Source organism: Macrotis lagotis, chromosome 2 (genome assembly GCF_037893015.1).
Source record: "Macrotis lagotis isolate mMagLag1 chromosome 2, bilby.v1.9.chrom.fasta, whole genome shotgun sequence".
Taxonomy (NCBI): domain Eukaryota; kingdom Metazoa; phylum Chordata; class Mammalia; order Peramelemorphia; family Peramelidae; genus Macrotis; species Macrotis lagotis.
This window is the reverse complement of record NC_133659.1, coordinates 313,403,956-313,419,578: the sequence shown is the minus strand read 5'-3', so window position 1 is coordinate 313,419,578 and position 15,623 is coordinate 313,403,956. Positions and strand designations below refer to the sequence as shown.

Sequence of the window (15,623 nt, the reverse complement as noted above, 5' to 3'; positions counted from 1 at the left end):
GGAAGTTATGTTTGCCACTAAACTACTGAAGGGTTCTAGAAGAACCTGAACTCCCATACTGGCAGTCAAATGCTTATGTCTTATCAAATAAAATCAAAATTAGAAACTCACGTCCTTTCTTCTTTTTCTTCTTTTTCTTTTTCTTTCCTGCTGCTCCATCTCCATCACCATCTCCATCTAAGAAAAAAGAATTTAGAGATTTAAATCACAAAATAAAGGAAATAACAATTAAATGATAAGACAAATATGGACCAGTATTATAGAATCACAATACGTATAGAACTTCAAGTATATTAATTTAAGGGGCAGTTAGGTGGTGTAGTGGATAGTGCACCAGGCCTGGAGTTAGGAAGACCTAAGTTCAAATCCAGCCCCAGACACTTAATAATTACCTAGCTATGTGGCCTTGGGCAAGCCACTTAACCCCATTTGCCTTGCAAAAAAAAATTATTTTAAAATATACTAATTTAATTTATACAACTGTTACTAAACTATTTTGCATGAATTTGGTGATTCAACTGTTTAAGAGATGTCTATAGGGGGCAGCTAGGTGGCGCAGTGAATAGAACACCAGTCCTGGAGTCAGGAGGAGCTGAGTTCAAAGTACTGCTTTAGCTGTGTCACCTTGGGCAAATCACTTAACCCCATTGCCTAGCCAAAAAAGTCAACAGAATAAAAAAATAGCAAAAGAATTCAGTGAAAAACTGCATGTAAACTATAGGATGTTGCTTATCATACTTCAACATCAATAATGAAAATAAATGATATTTCAAGAAATAAATTTGGGAAGTTAAGAAACAAGATTGATAACTGGATTTATTAAGTAATAGACAGAAAAGTTGCAAAAATCAAAAGAAATTAACTTAAAAGCCTGAGGATTCCAACTACTGTCAAGTGAGTAACTGTTTCTACTAGACTTCTTTTCCTAATAAAGAACCAGTTCTGCAGCACCAGGTTAAAGCCGAGATAACTAGGGTAGAGCCTACTGGTTATCAGTTTGGGGCTCAAAAACCTTCCAATTGAGAAGAACCTAGCTTGAGCTTGAATTCTGTTGCCATATCCTTTAAAAATCCCAGGTCTTCGGGAGGACTGGAGTTCAAATCTGGCCTCAAACACTTAATAATTGCCTAGCTGTGTGACCTTGGGCAAGACACAACCTCACTGCCTTAAAATAAATTAAAAAAAAAATGTTTTTAAACTTCCAGGTCATCCAGATGCTACACTACTATGAATCTTTGAAGGAGTTTGCTGAAATAGCTGGTAACAACTACCAAAGGATAACATAAGGTCATTAGTAGTTTTGGACGCAGCAGAGTCTGCCTGTGGAGAAAGAGCTCTGAGAAATCCAGATGGATCAGTATATTCGTTGCATTTATTGACTGACATGAAAATCATATTTCTCTTCACAGGGGTCAATCTGCTGGAGGGAAAGAAGGGAAATAGATCACTTGAACAGGTAGCCTTGGTAAGGTTTCGGGTCAGTAGGCATCTGAAAGAAAGGAGAAGAACAAGAGGGAGGAAAACATGGCGGAAAATACAAGGTAAGTCTCATCTCAGAGGGTGGGAGAAACCAGAGATTTGGAAGAGCTGTTGTAAAAAGTGGGAGAGGGGCAGCTAGGTGGCATAGTGGATAAAGCACCGGCCCTGAAGTCAGGCGTACCTGGGTTCAAATCCGGTCTCAGACAATAATTACCTAGCTGTGTGGGCCTTGGGCAAGCCACTTAACCCTGTTTGCCTTGCAAAAAAAAAAAACTAAAAAAAAACCTAAAAAAATAAAGAGTGGGTCTGTTAGACATTAAAAAATGAAGGACCAAAACATTCAAACACAACAGAACTCACTGTCTTTCATCCAAATCCTTTCCTTTCCTCTTCCTTATTACTCTCAAAGGCACCCCAACCATCCTTCTAGTGACCTAGGTTCAGACCTTTGGGATCACAGGTGGGAACCTACAATCAGGAAAACCTAAGTTCAACTCTGGCTTTACACTAGCTGTGTGACCTTGGGCAAGTCGCTTACCTTTGCCTGATCTGTAAAATGAGGATAATACTAGCACCTCATGTGGTTGTAATGAAGGCAAAATGAAATAATCGTAAAGCACAGTTCTATATAAATGTCTGGTGTTATTACTTCATACAACATCTCAATCAACTACCAAATCTCCCTTCATGGAAAAGCTTGAGACCTACAGGAACTGATGCAGGAGTGAAGGGAGCAGAACCAGGAGAATATTCTACACATTAACAACCATACTGTGAGATGATCAGCTAGGATGGATGCAGTTCCCCTGGGTGGTTCAGAGAACTAGGACAACAATCCTGAGGCACTTGTTATGGACAGTGCCACTCACATCCAGAGGAAAAAATTGTGGAAGCTAAACACAGAGCAAAGTTCTTTTATGTTTTTCTTTCTTTCTCATGGGTTTTTTCTCCTGTTCTGATTCTTTCACAACTAAAATGGAAATATGTTGACAACTGTACAAGTACAACCTATATCAGAGATCTGGATGCCATGGGGGAGGGGATACACCTCAAAAGTTTACAAAAAGGATGAATGTTGAAAGCTATGCAAGTAACTGAAAAAATGAAATATAATTTAAAAAATATTCAGGTGGTCTCTCTGCCCCTAATTTCTCCCCACTCCAAATCAACTCTCCACACAGATGTCAGTGTCGTTTTCCAAAAGCATAATTCCAACCATGTCAGCTCACTATTCAATCAGCAAGCATGTATCAAGTAGCTCCTAGGTCCTAAACAGGTGCTGGAATACAAAGAAAGGCAAGAAATAGGCCCTGCTCCCAAAGAGCTCACAGCCACAGCCATTCTGGGCAGACAGACAGACATGATATACACAGATAAAGTGGGGGTTGTCTAGACAAAAGGCCCCAGGAAGAGGAGGAATCAATCAAGACCCCATACAAAGGAGAGAATTTCAGGCATGGAGGACAACCAGGAAAATGCAAGAAGTTAGGAAATGGAGGGTCAAGCAAGAAAGTTAGCATCAGGGGCAGCTAGGTGGTGCAGTGGATAGAGCCCCAGCCCTGGAGTCAGACTACCTGGGTTCAAATCCAGCCTCAGACACTTAATAATTACCTAGCCATGTGGCCTTGGGCAAGCCACTTAACCCCATTTGCCTTGCAAAAAAATTAAAAAAAAAAAGCAAGTTAGCATCACTGAAGGCAGGGGTGGCAAGGGAGGGGAAAAGTCTAAGAGGGAGAGGAGCAAGTGAAGACAGATTTTAAAAGCCAGACAGAGGGTTTCCTATTTGTTCCTGGAAATCAAGAACCACTGGAGCTTACTTTACAAAGAATAGAGTTCTGAAAGCTGAGTAGAGGATAGACTGGAAGGAGGAGAAACTAGCCAACAGACACGCAGTCTAAGGGTGAGGGAAGAGCTCTGCACCAGGGTGGGGGCAATGTGAGAGATGTCAAGAAGATGAGAACGAATGTGGAAAATCGAAGTGAGTAAGGTGAGGAAGACTCTCAGGTTGTGAGCTCAAGTCACTAGGAGAATAACAGTGTTCTCCAAAGAAAGAAGACAGGAAGAGGAGAGAGAGGAGAGGAGGGTTTGGGGATAAAATAACGAATTCATTTTTGCACACATTGAGTTTAAGATATCCAGGAGAGGGGTGGCTAGGTGGCGCAGTGGATAAAGCACCGGCCCTGGAGTCAGGAGTACCTGGGTTCAAGACATTATTACCTAGCTGTGTGGCCTTGGGCAAGCCCCTATTGCCTAGCAAAAACCTTAAAAAAAAAAAAGATATCCAGGAGACATCCAGTTTCAGATGTCCAATAATCAGTGGGAGAATGGGAGGTTAAGGCTGGATAGGCAGATCTGAGAATCAAAAACTCAAATCCATGGAAACCGAGGATTATCACCAAGTAAAATAGTACAGAGGAAATAAGTCCCAGAACAGAGCCTGAACTGTACAATGATTTTGGAAAGGAGATCAAGGACTGGTCAGATGGGTAGGAGAACCAGGGTCATGTCAAGAGGGTGAAGAGTTGAACAAGGATGAAGATGGAGAAAAGACCTTGGAAGCCAGAATGCAGAAGATTAAGAGATTAATAAGAAAATAAGTGGAAGCCCCAGTTGTTGAGGGCCTTCTTAAGTTTAGTTACAAAAGGGAAGGAAAAGATAGGAATGGACAGAATAGGAAGGGTTTCCTGAAGATAGTGAGACATGAGCATGTGTATAGCTGGCACATAGGGAGAAGGTGCTGATAAGGAATAGATTGGGGGAGGGTTCAGAAGGGACAATCTGTTGGATCAGATACGATAGGATCACTTGCACATAAAGAAAAGGATGCCTTGCAAACAGAAGGGCCACCTCTTCACGTGAAACTGGAGTCCTGAGTGAATGGCCTCCATTCTTTTCAATGAAATATGAGGCAAGGTTCTCAGCTGAGAGGTACTCTCAGGGAGATTTGAGGAAAAGTCTGTGGTGAATGGGATAATGAGTCAATTACAAAAGTGTGCAGGGAGGGTGCAACTGAGGGGAGGAATCCAAGACTCGCTGAGATTTGGAAGGAAAGACTGGTGACAAGGGGGGAGGTCTCCAGAGAAGAGGACAGTGCCACAAGTCATGATGAGAATAGGGCAGGGCAGATGGTCAGACTGAGAAGTGAAAGATCAAGGGACTGGAGGGCACAGTGAAGGTCAGAAAAGGTTTGGAAGGCAGAGGGAGAGGTGGAATGACAGCAGTGGTCAGAATAGTCAGAGAAGGAAATGCACTGTACTTCGTTTTGATCAAAGAAGGAAATTTTACTGAGCTTCCTCAGTAAACCCAATTGGCTTCTTTTCCTTCTGTTTGGCCCTTAAGGATGATAACCTAGGGTGCTTGCTTCTTTCTCAATTTTCTTGACAAAAATACATCCCTGTTCTCTAGCCAACTCATCCTGCTTGCCATTCCTCATCCAAATACTCTCTCCTCTGTTCTGCCTCTGCTCCCTCCTCATCTCCAAAGCTGGGAATCCCTGGCTCTCTTCAACAGTCAGCTTGGTCTTCTGCAGGTCTGTGCTGACCTCCCTTTGAAGGTTACCTTATAGATATAGACTTGGATTTAGCCAGTAAAGAGTCATTTTGGGATTAGTAGAATGAGAGCTCCCTAAGGACAAAGACTTTCTTTAACTTTCTTTGTGTCAGGGCCGCTAGGTGGTGCAGTGGATAGAGCACGGGCCCTAGAGTCAGGAGGACCTGAGTTCAAATCCAGCCTCAGACACTTAATAATTACCTAGCTGTGTGGTCTGGTCAGGCGGGCTTCAACACTAGGAGTCTCATTGTGAGGGGTGGGTCTGACTCAGGTCAATGACCTGCTAGCAAAATGTTGACATATTTCTAACACAAGAAAATATACCTGATTCAACAAGGCTACAGTACCAATTTTCAAAACCTTATCTGGGATGTGGGTATGTCTGTGTGTGTGTTTGTTTTGAGAGGAAATGCCTGGTAGATCCTAGTTCCATCACATCATTTTACATTCCACTGTGTGTGTACAGAAGCAATCAATTATCTTCAACTGACAAAATCCTTGTCTTTAAAATAACTCGAAGGTTTTATATTCAAAGTTCTCAAAACATTACTAATGGAGTTGACATTGGGCCAAATGTAAGAATGGGTTTCTCAGCCATACCCATGTATCCCACCCCCGACAGCATTATGAACAAAACAGGCAGCCCCGATGGCTGAACATCGGTCCACAAAACCTGTGGGGGGGGGGGAGGGCAAGGGATGGGGGCCTGGCAGATGGCATCAGTCAAATATGTTAATAGGTCTCAAGAGAGGAGCATGGTCTGGAGATAATATCTCTGCCTCCCCCAGATGGAGGCTGCAGAAAACTGCCTTTCTTTTCCAAGAGTACTAGTAGCCAACTCTCAAAATTCCTAAAACAAAAATCCTAGAGCTGTAGGAAACCTGAATTCTGAGGGGCCCTGACTGGGGGGAGGAGTATGTGACATTCTAGGATTATATAAATAGAACTGTTCTTCCATCTTTTTATTTTTCCTAAATTATGTGTAAATAAACCTACTGGAAAGAGTGCTGAATGTGCAATCAGGGAGTCTGCATTCAAATTCTGCTAAGGCTTATAAGCTATGTGGCTAGGGTAAGTCACCAGCCTCTCTGGACCTCAGTGTCCTCAGCTATAGAGTAAGGTATTGAATCCAACCTCTAAGCTTCTGATATTCTAGTGAATACTAAATGATGGGTACCTAAATAGTTAAACAGCCCTACATCATTATGCCAACTAGAACACAAAATGAAACTTTTCTTTTAATTAAAGCATCATTACATCCAAACTTGCTTGGTAAAGCAATCAATCATTCAGCTGAAAGAAGTGAAATACAAATAGCTTTACACAAATGAGGAGGAGGGGCTAGATCAGTGCTTTCCCTGGCACTGAGTGAGGAAAATCCCACCACCAGCAGACACAAGGACCTTCTTTATAACACGAGAATCTCCAAAAGTGGCCAGAGCACTGAAAAGTTAGTGTCTTGTCCAGGGTCACAGAGGTACGGCCTGAACCCAGGTCTTCTTCATTTCTCTACCCATCATACCACACTCAGGGGCACACACTCCCAGTTTAAATCTTGATTCTGGCCAAAACACTTTCATCAACAAAATAAAAGGCTTCTAGGGTCCCTTCCAAATTCAGAATTCTAAGTGGCAAATGTCACTGTTTGTTTGACAAACTGTAGAAGGTAGTGATAAAACCAAGGTCTAAAGGTCAAGAGGTCCCCAGTCACATAGCTAATAAGTGCTATTTACCCCCTTCTGAGTCTAGACTGAAAACTCTATTCCTTATGTTATAATGTCCATCATCTAGACATCTCAGGTTATAAATTCAATAAAGGGTCTTTTCCATGAATTCATGAATGGCTGTATAATAGAAAGATTCTTAAAATTAGATTGTTATCTGATTTTTACAGAAGCTTCTCAAGTTTACAGTGTGTTCTATATATCCCAGTTCCTTCAGAATCAATCATTAAGACTGTCTAAACCTCTCATCACATTCCAGTTACAGAACTTAAGATATTGGATAAAATAAATCAGATACAGACACACATACACAGATAAGCGCGTGCGCGCACACACACACACACACACACGCACATGCACACGCACACACCCCTACCTTCTTCATCATCCTCTTTTTCTTTGTCCTCCAGGGCCTGTTTTTCCAGCTGTTTGGCTACCTCATCCACTGAAGTCCCAGATTCTCCCTCCGTTTCCTGTTGTCCTGCCGATTAAATAATGTTGTATAAATCAAGTCTGAATGACAACTACTTAAAATCAATCACTCTAGAAAATAAATTATCAAAAGAATCCCACTCTCAACTTCAGAAAAACACAACTGCCAAAATATGGTGCAACTGGTAAAATTTTTTTAACGTCAAAAATTAACATAAGTACCTTTATATGTAAAAAGTAAATCAATAAGCATTTATTGATTATTATTATTATTATATACCAAATATTTCATTAAGGACAGGGAACATAAAGACAAAAGCCAAACAATTCCTGCCTTCAAGAAACTTCTCAAACATTGCTTTGGAGGTAAGGCCCAAGTAGCTGGATGTTCAGAAGGGGGCAGACTAGAGAAAATGGTTTGAAGAGAGAATTTCAAGGGGTGGAGGCAAAAAGGAAAATTATTCAAGGCAAATGGCCACTAAGTACAGAGGCATGGCAATGAAAACATCTTCAGAGGCCACCCTCAGAATGCAAGGCAGCTGGGCTGGCCTCTGAGGAGGTCTGGGGAGTCGAGCAGGGCTAGATTAGAAAGAGACTGAGGAGTCAGTGGAATTTGCATTTTACTCTAGAGCCGTGAATCAACAAAATGTATTGAGTAAACTGAGCCACGGGAGCATGGCCAGATCCATGCTCAGAAAAACTATTCTTGCAGCTGTGGAGAGGGACAGGAATGGAGGGACATGAGGCAGAGGTAGGAAATACTATTGTAAAAGTCTAGGCAAACCAGGGTGAGAGCTGTGTAAAGAGAAAGGGGACCTATGACAGAAACATTGTAGAGACAGACATCTTAAGATGGCTACGAGACAGGAATCAAAGAGGATGAACCAAGATTAGTGACCCCAGAAGACTCGAATGATGGCACCTCAACAGGTACAGCAAAATTCAAAGAAATGAGTCTGAGGAGAAAGGCAATGAATGGGCTGAGTTTGCTATGAAATGTCCAAAAGGCAGTAATGATAGAGAACTGCAGCTCAGGAGACAGGCTAAAACAGGAGTCCTGCACAGGTGATAACTGAATCCATGGAAGTTGTTGAAAGAAAAGGGCCCAGGAAGCCCCTGGGGGATGTGTAGAACAGATGCTGTAGGGTGTGTAATAAATCAACTGAGAATGGAGCAGCCCTGATGGACTGAAGGCATAGTTAGATTTACTTAACAAATTATTAGATCATCTATCCATCAATTCAACAAATGTTTACCATTTTTTTGTGTGCAGGGCATAATAGGAACATTCTTTTCCCTCAAGGTTTACAATCTAGTTTGGAAGGGTAAATAGAAACTATTTAAATAGCCAAATAATGTAGTATATGCAAAGGCCCAAATAAGTAGGTGAAGAGATAAAATGCTGTACAAGTTTGAAGAAAATCAATGAAGTTGTGGGGTTGATCAGGAAAGGAAGTGCCAGATCTTGGCTTTAAGAGAAATTTATAGGAGAAAGCTAGCAGTTCATTTTGCAATTCAATTAAAAACACATTTATTAATAAGTGCAGAGCCAAAATGGTAGAGTAACAGAGAGGTCTCCCCTCAAAACACCTTAATTACAAAGGGACCTAGAAAATGCACCAGAATAAATCCTGATGGAGGAAATCCAAAAGCAGTAATAAGTCATTTGTCCTGCCCTGGTCAGCATTTGGAGATAAAGATTTGCAGACATCGGGCATGGGCACAGTATCAGGTTAGGCGCATGCCCCGGATGGGGAAAGGTGCAAACGTGAGCAAGAGATACTAGAGCTGCCCCCTGAGACAGTCAGACCCAGACCAAGGCACCAGAAGAGGGGCGGTTTCCAACTGGCAACTTGCCAGCTGTTCCAGGCCACTGATCCTGGGGTGTTTCCAGGCAGAGAGCCCCGAGGCCTTTTCTCCACCAAGGAAGGAGGAAGTTCAGGAGTAAGCAGCTGGGGTACAATGGGGTCTCAGTTCCAGCATCTGGCCCAGCCTACTGGGAACCACCAAAGCTTTCCAGCTGGCTGACCTGGGGCTGAATCCAGCAGTCTCTACCCTGGCTTAGATGCAAACTCAGGTCACAATTTTGCAGAGCTCAGAACAAGGAAGCAACAATCAGACCTGGTCCAGGATTAGACAACAACCCAAGAAAGCAGCAACCAAGACTGCTGTGACAGAACCCAAACCCACCATCAAGCCCAAAGTCTAGAAGAGAAAAAACACAAAAAAAGACTCCTACCAGAAAGAGCTAAGATGGAGGCAGGGGAAGCTCCAGCAGATCCAGACCCAGAAGGAGAATGGTTCCAAAACATTTATAAGCAAAGATTTACATAAAAAAAAAAAGTTTGGGAATAAGCCCAACTGAAATTCCTAGAAGGGATGAATAGATTGGGTTTTTTTTTAAAGGAGTTAAAAATATATTTTTTATAAATGAAATGAGAGTACTTGAGGAAAAAATTGGAAAAGAAATGAAAGCTATAGAAGAATTGGAAAGGGATCTGAAAGTTTGGCACAAAAAGTATAAAACCTTGTCCAAGCCACAGACTCCCTGAAAATTAGAATGGATCAAATAGAAGCCAATGACTCCATGAGACAAGAAATATTAAAAACAAAGTCAGAAGACTGAAAAAACAGCAGAACATATAAGTATTTCAGAGCAGAAAGAACTGACCTGGAAAATAGGTGATGAAAAAAATTTAAGACTTCTCAGACCATCTCAATGTTATCATCCCCAAAAGTCCAAAAATCAGATTTCAATAATTTTTTTTTTAAGAATACACTGGCCTTGTAGTGGATAAAGCACCGGCCTTGGAGTCAGGAGTACCTGGGTTCAAATCTAGTCTCAGACACTTAATAATTACCTAGCTGTGGGGCCTTGGGAAAGCCACTTAACCCCATTTGCCTTGCAAAAATCTAAAAAAACAAAACAAACCAAAAAAAAAGAGTGCATTGGCCAGAAAGTTTAGAATCAGAAGATAAAGTGGAAACAGACCCAACCAGAGACCTCCTGAAAGAAATCAAAAATAAAAACTCCCAGAACCATCATAGCCAAAATCCAGGGCTTTCTGGTCAAAGAAAAAGAAAAAAGAAAAAAAGAAAAAAGTAGTCAGGAAAGAATTGAAGTTCAGGAATCCAGTCCCACTCACAAACGACACCCGAAAGGAGTGCAGAGTTTCGATTACAGTTTTCCAGAAGGCAAAGGATATAGGGTTAAAGTCAAATATAACTTATACAGCAAAGCTGACTATAAAGCTAAAGGGGGAGGGAAAATGGACCATTAATGAATGTAGAAAAATATTCATAGCTCTTTTTGAGATTGCCAAGAATGGAACTCTGAGGGAGTGTCCCCAACTGGAGAATGTAAGAATAAGTTAGAGAATATGAGTAAGATTAGACTCTATTATGCTGTGAGAAATGATGAGATGGTTTTAGAGAAATGGGGGAAGACTTGTATAAATTGATGTAAAGTGAAAAGAACAGAACCAGGAGAGAAATTTAGGCAATGACAACAATATGGAAAAAACTAACAACTGTGAAAGAATTAGGAATTCTTATCACCATAATGACCAACCATAATTCCTGAGACTAATGATAAAATATGCCTTTCCCCTCTGGATAGAGAAGAATGACTCCGGAGGAGCACAGCCAATGTGGAAATTTGTTTCAACTGACTGTTTTGTAAAGTGCTTGCTTTTACTTCTTGTTCTAAATAGGGGGGCGGGCAAGGGAAAGAATAGAAAGGTGGATTTTTGCTATTAAAAAAAATAAATTATAATTTTTAAAAGTTTTAACTTCCCGGGGCACCTAGGTGGCGCAGCACAGGCCTTGGAGTCAGGAGTACCTGAGTTCAAACCTGGCCTCAGACACTTACCTAGCTGTGTGGCCTTGTGCAAGCCACTTAACCCCCCATTACCTTGCCAAAAAAAAAAAAAGTTTTAAGTTCCAAGAGGCAGACCAAATTAAAATGAAATATATAACATAGAAAGAAGGAAAATAACACTACAGTGATGTGCCTCAGAAATTCTTTTCTTGGGTCAATGTTTTTAGCAATGATTTTAATTAGGAAGTAAAAAGTATGGTTTATCTACCTCTCTCTCTTTGCAGTTTCTTCTTCCAGTTGCTGAGTTCCAGAACCTCCATTTGAATAAAAATGGATTGTTAGCCACAATTCTAAAGTAGCTCAGCTCCTAACTCTCCAGCCTTCCCTTTGAGAAAGCCTCCTCACAAATTTCAGACTCCCCAGCTGTCTACCATCACCCATTAAAAAGAGTGTGAGAGAGAGAGAGAGAGAGAGAGAGAGAGAGTGTGTGTGTGTGTCTGTGTGTGTCTGTGTGAGAGAGAGAGAGAGAGAATAAGCTCCATCAGAGTAAAGGCTGTCCTTTTTACTTGTATTTGCATACTCTGCCCAGCAAAGTGCTGGCAGCTAATCATCATTTATATCATCTAATCTGACTGATCACCCAATCTGCAAATGATGCAAAACCGAGAGACTTAGTCAAAATTTTGGATAACAAAAATCATCTTCCAAAAAGCATCAGGCAAGAAAGAATGCTGGACCGATTTAACAAAGATATAAATTAAAGTTCAACTTTTAGCAACTGGCTATGTTAAGGGTGAGGGAAGAAATGATTATATCACAGTTCAACTGAAAAAGATGTGGGAATGACCAAAGTTTGGTAAGAATGAACAATGTGACAAAGCACCCAAAAGATTTAACACAGTGTCAGACAGCATCCTATCCATGAGGTGACAGCCCTGCTATACTCTGCCTTGGTCAAACTACAACAGGAATATTATGGGCATTCTACTTTAAGGATAAATGGCAAACTGGAACCTAGATGTTGGAGGGTGGTCAGGGAACCTACATTCAAGCTGTATGTCTGAAGACAATAAGTATGGTTAGCATGGGGGGGGGGGGGGAGAAAAGAATCTAGTATCTTCAAGTTTGGGAAGTGCTAATGGAAGAGAAATTAGATTTACTCTGTTTAATCTCAGAAATAACTAGAAACTGAGTAAAATTTGCATTCGGATCTCAACTTGAAGAAAAATTTCCCAATAATTATAGTTATGCAAAAATAAAGTAGGTTGTCTCTAGTCTTCAACTAAGCCTATGTACCTACCTCAGCACTGTTGAAGGAGACTGCAAATCCCAACTTGCCATTGGGCAAGACATCCAAGTTTTCATATGATAAAATGAAGGGGGGGTTGGAGAAAAATAGCCTCTGAAATGCCAAGGTTCATTCAGTCTTTAGCCCTCTTTTCTCTCTCTACACTTAAGAAAACCTCATGGTTTTTCTCTATGCAGAAAACTCAAATGAGTCTCTCTCCTGAGCAGTAGTCTCACAACACCAATTGCTTAAGCAGTTCACAGATGATGCCCCACAAACATCTCAAAGGTGACTTGTCCAAAACAACTCATTCTGCTCCCATTCCCGTTCCCCTAACTTAATTTTGGTCTGTAAGGTCACCAGCACCACAGCTACTCACCCTCATCTTCCACACTCCATCAGCCACCAATCTTGGTCTCTCCCCTGGACTACTGCCCTCACACACACTCAATTCTTTTCCTTTCCTTCCTCAATGATACTCCCCTCCCCCTTGTCATGCACAGACTCTAGGGATTCCCTACCACCCCAGCTTTTCTGAACTGCCTTCACAACCCAACCCCAACCTATCTTCCCAGGCTCACTGTTCAATTCTTTGCCCTTCCAGTACTCCACAATTAAGGCCAAACTGGCCTTCTCTGTGTTCCCTGGAATGGACTCCTCCTCAAGATCACCTCCTCCAATGCCTCCCGGCACTATTTCTGAGGCACTCCAGTGTCCAAGAGTGTGTCATTTCCCACCATCAATCCCAGGCCTTTTCCTAATCCCTATCCCTCCCCAATCATCCTCCTTCACTACTTTGCACTTATTTTGAACAGGGATTATTTCCTATTGTCTTGGTATCCTCAGAACTAGCTGAGTATGTGTGCTACAAAGCATGAATCCATCCACATTGCCATGATTCAACCCAAGCCTATATCAAGTCCTGATGAGCTAAGGTAAGGTCTCTTCCAACTGAAGAAATTCTATGTGAAAGAGAAGCTAGAAAACTTCTATCTCCCCAATGACAAAAAACAAAACCAGTGAGTGCCTTTTAACTAAACTGTGGTAACAAAAAGGCCAGGATGTACCAGGCTCTTCAATATGGCTTCAAGGAGATAAGGGCATAATGATTTAGAGAGAACCAAACAACTCCAAGAGTAAGTCAGTACATTAGATCAATGCTATGTAGTCTGAGAAGAGCCATGACCAATGAGAATAAGGGAGGAGATAAAAGGATTTCAGAACAAAGCACCACAAAAGTATTGGCCCCTTTCAGAAATTTGTCTGTGAAAGCTTACTCCCCCTTCCTGGGAGGCAGATAACAAGAATACTATGGAGTCTGCAGAAGTGATGAGGAAATTAAGTGTTAAGTAACACAATTAAAGAAGTGCCAGGGGAGGCAGCTAGGTGGAGCAGCGGACAGCCCCGGCCCTGGCCCTGAGCTCGAATCCGGCCTCGGACACTTAGTGACCTAGCTGTGTGACCTTGGGCAAGACACTTAACCCCACGGCCTCGCAAAAACTGAAAGGGACAGGGTCAAAACTCCAACCCCAACTGACCCCACTAAACTGCAAAGGAGGAGACGACCTCAGGCTACCCCGGGTCATTCATCAGAATTGACTAAGAGCTTCCTAAGTAAAGACGCTGCAAACACAAAATGTAAAACAGCCCCCTGCCCTCAGCCAACCCGGAGACACAACACACAGAAGTAATCACAGAAATAACGGCAGCGTGAAAATGTCAAGAGACCCAGGAGAAGCAGGGTTTCTAGGAAATCCTAACGCTTGGTGAGTGTCTGCAGGGTTTGCGACAATCGCAGTGATTAGATGGGGGGCGGCTAGGTGGCGCGGCGGACAGACCACCGGCCCTGGAGTCAGGGGACCCGAGTTCAAATCCGGCCCCAGGCAATTAATACTGACCTAGCCTTGACCCCATTTTCTTGCCAAAGAAGCTAAAATCAAAAACAAACCCTTTAAGCGGATAGAGTTAGAAGATCAGTAATCTGGTGTCTCGGCAGCGCACACCAGGAACGAGCGGGGCGCCCACTAGGCCGTGTACCGGGCAGCCCGGGCGGAGGGCCCCGCCGTGAGCCCGCGGGCCGGGCCGGGGCGGCCTGGCTAAACCCCTCCTCCGCGCTTCGGCCAGGCCGCGCTCACCTCGGGCCCGCCCCGCGGCGGGGCTGGGGCGCCCATGGGCCCCGGGCCCGGGGCTCCCCGCGCCCCCCCTCTCCGGCCCGGCCCGCCTTGACCCTCCCGCTGACCTTGGCCGAGTCCCGGGGCCCGGCGGCTCCGAGCTCCGGGCCGGGGGCCCCGGGGCCCGTGCGGCCCGAGCGGGGGGCCTCCGTGGCCGCGGCCCCCCGGCGTCCCCGGCCCGGGCCCGGCCTCCCGGGCGGCCCCGCCGGGCCCAGCCCCCCCCCCGCGCCCCCGGGCCGGGCCCCGCCGATCGGAGGCCCCGGCATGGCGGCGGCGGCGCGGCCCCCCGGCCCGGCCCGCTACCTGCGGCGCCGGCCTTCCCCCGCCTCTTCTTGCGCCGCCTCTTCTTGGCCGTGTCCTCGGCCGCCGCGGCCGCGCCGTCGTCCCTGTCGTCCGGCTCCAGCTCGCCGTTCAGGTGCGGCTCCGGGGCCGCCGCCCGCGCCGCCTCCACGCCCGCCATGTTGCCGGAGAGAGCGCGAGGCCGCCGCCCCCGGAGCCCCGCCGCGCCGAGGGGCATGCCGGGACGGCTGGAGGCCGGCGCGCCGGGGAGGGGGAGGGGCCCGCCCGGCGGCCTCGTGGCGGGGGGAGGGGCATGCCGGGAGGGGAGGGGCATGCCGGGACGGCTGGAGGCCGGCGCGCCGGGGAGGGGGAGGGGCATGCCGGGAGGGGAGGGGCATGCCGGGACGGCTGGAGGCCGGCGCGCCGGGGGAGGGGCCCGCCCCGCGGCCTCGTGGCGCGGGGGGGGAGGGGCGGGGCGCAGCCGCGGGGGGGAGGGGCCGAGGAGGGGAGGGGCGGCGGGGGGGAGGGGCCGAGGAGGGAGGGGCCTGTGCGCGTGACGTCACCCGCCGCGCCCCACGCGCGCCGCCCCGCCCCCTCCGAGCTGCCCTGCTCCGGACCGGCCGAGGTTCTGGCCCCAGGCGGCCCGCGCGGCCTTTACTGAACCAGGAAAAGTCACTTTGAAGGAAAAAAGTCCGGAGCAGGCGACCGCGAGGGGAGGCCGAGGCTCCCGGGACTTCCGGCCCGCCCGGCCTGCCGCGGAGGGGGCGAGGCGGGGCCCAGAGCGAGGGGCCTCTGGGAGCCGCGGTACAGGAGCCCCGGGGGCGTGGCCGCAGTATAGGAGCCCGGGGGCGTGGCCGCAGTATAGGAGCCCGGGGGCGTGG

General features: G+C 45.5%; 1 protein-coding gene across 1 annotated transcript in view; it reads right to left on the bottom strand.

Moving 5' to 3' along the window:
- Positions 1–15,020, bottom strand: part of METAP2 (methionyl aminopeptidase 2) — a 31,073-nt gene extending 16,053 nt beyond the window's left edge. Inside the window, exons 1-3 of the mRNA XM_074226613.1 lie at positions 14,767–15,020; positions 7,129–7,233; positions 112–177 (exon numbers count right to left, since the gene is read on the bottom strand). Coding sequence (XP_074082714.1) covers positions 112–177; positions 7,129–7,233; positions 14,767–14,980 — 385 coding nt within the window. The 5' untranslated portion in view covers positions 14,981–15,020. The remainder of the gene's footprint in view (positions 1–111; positions 178–7,128; positions 7,234–14,766) is intronic.
- Between the last annotated feature and the right edge of the window lie 603 nt (positions 15,021–15,623).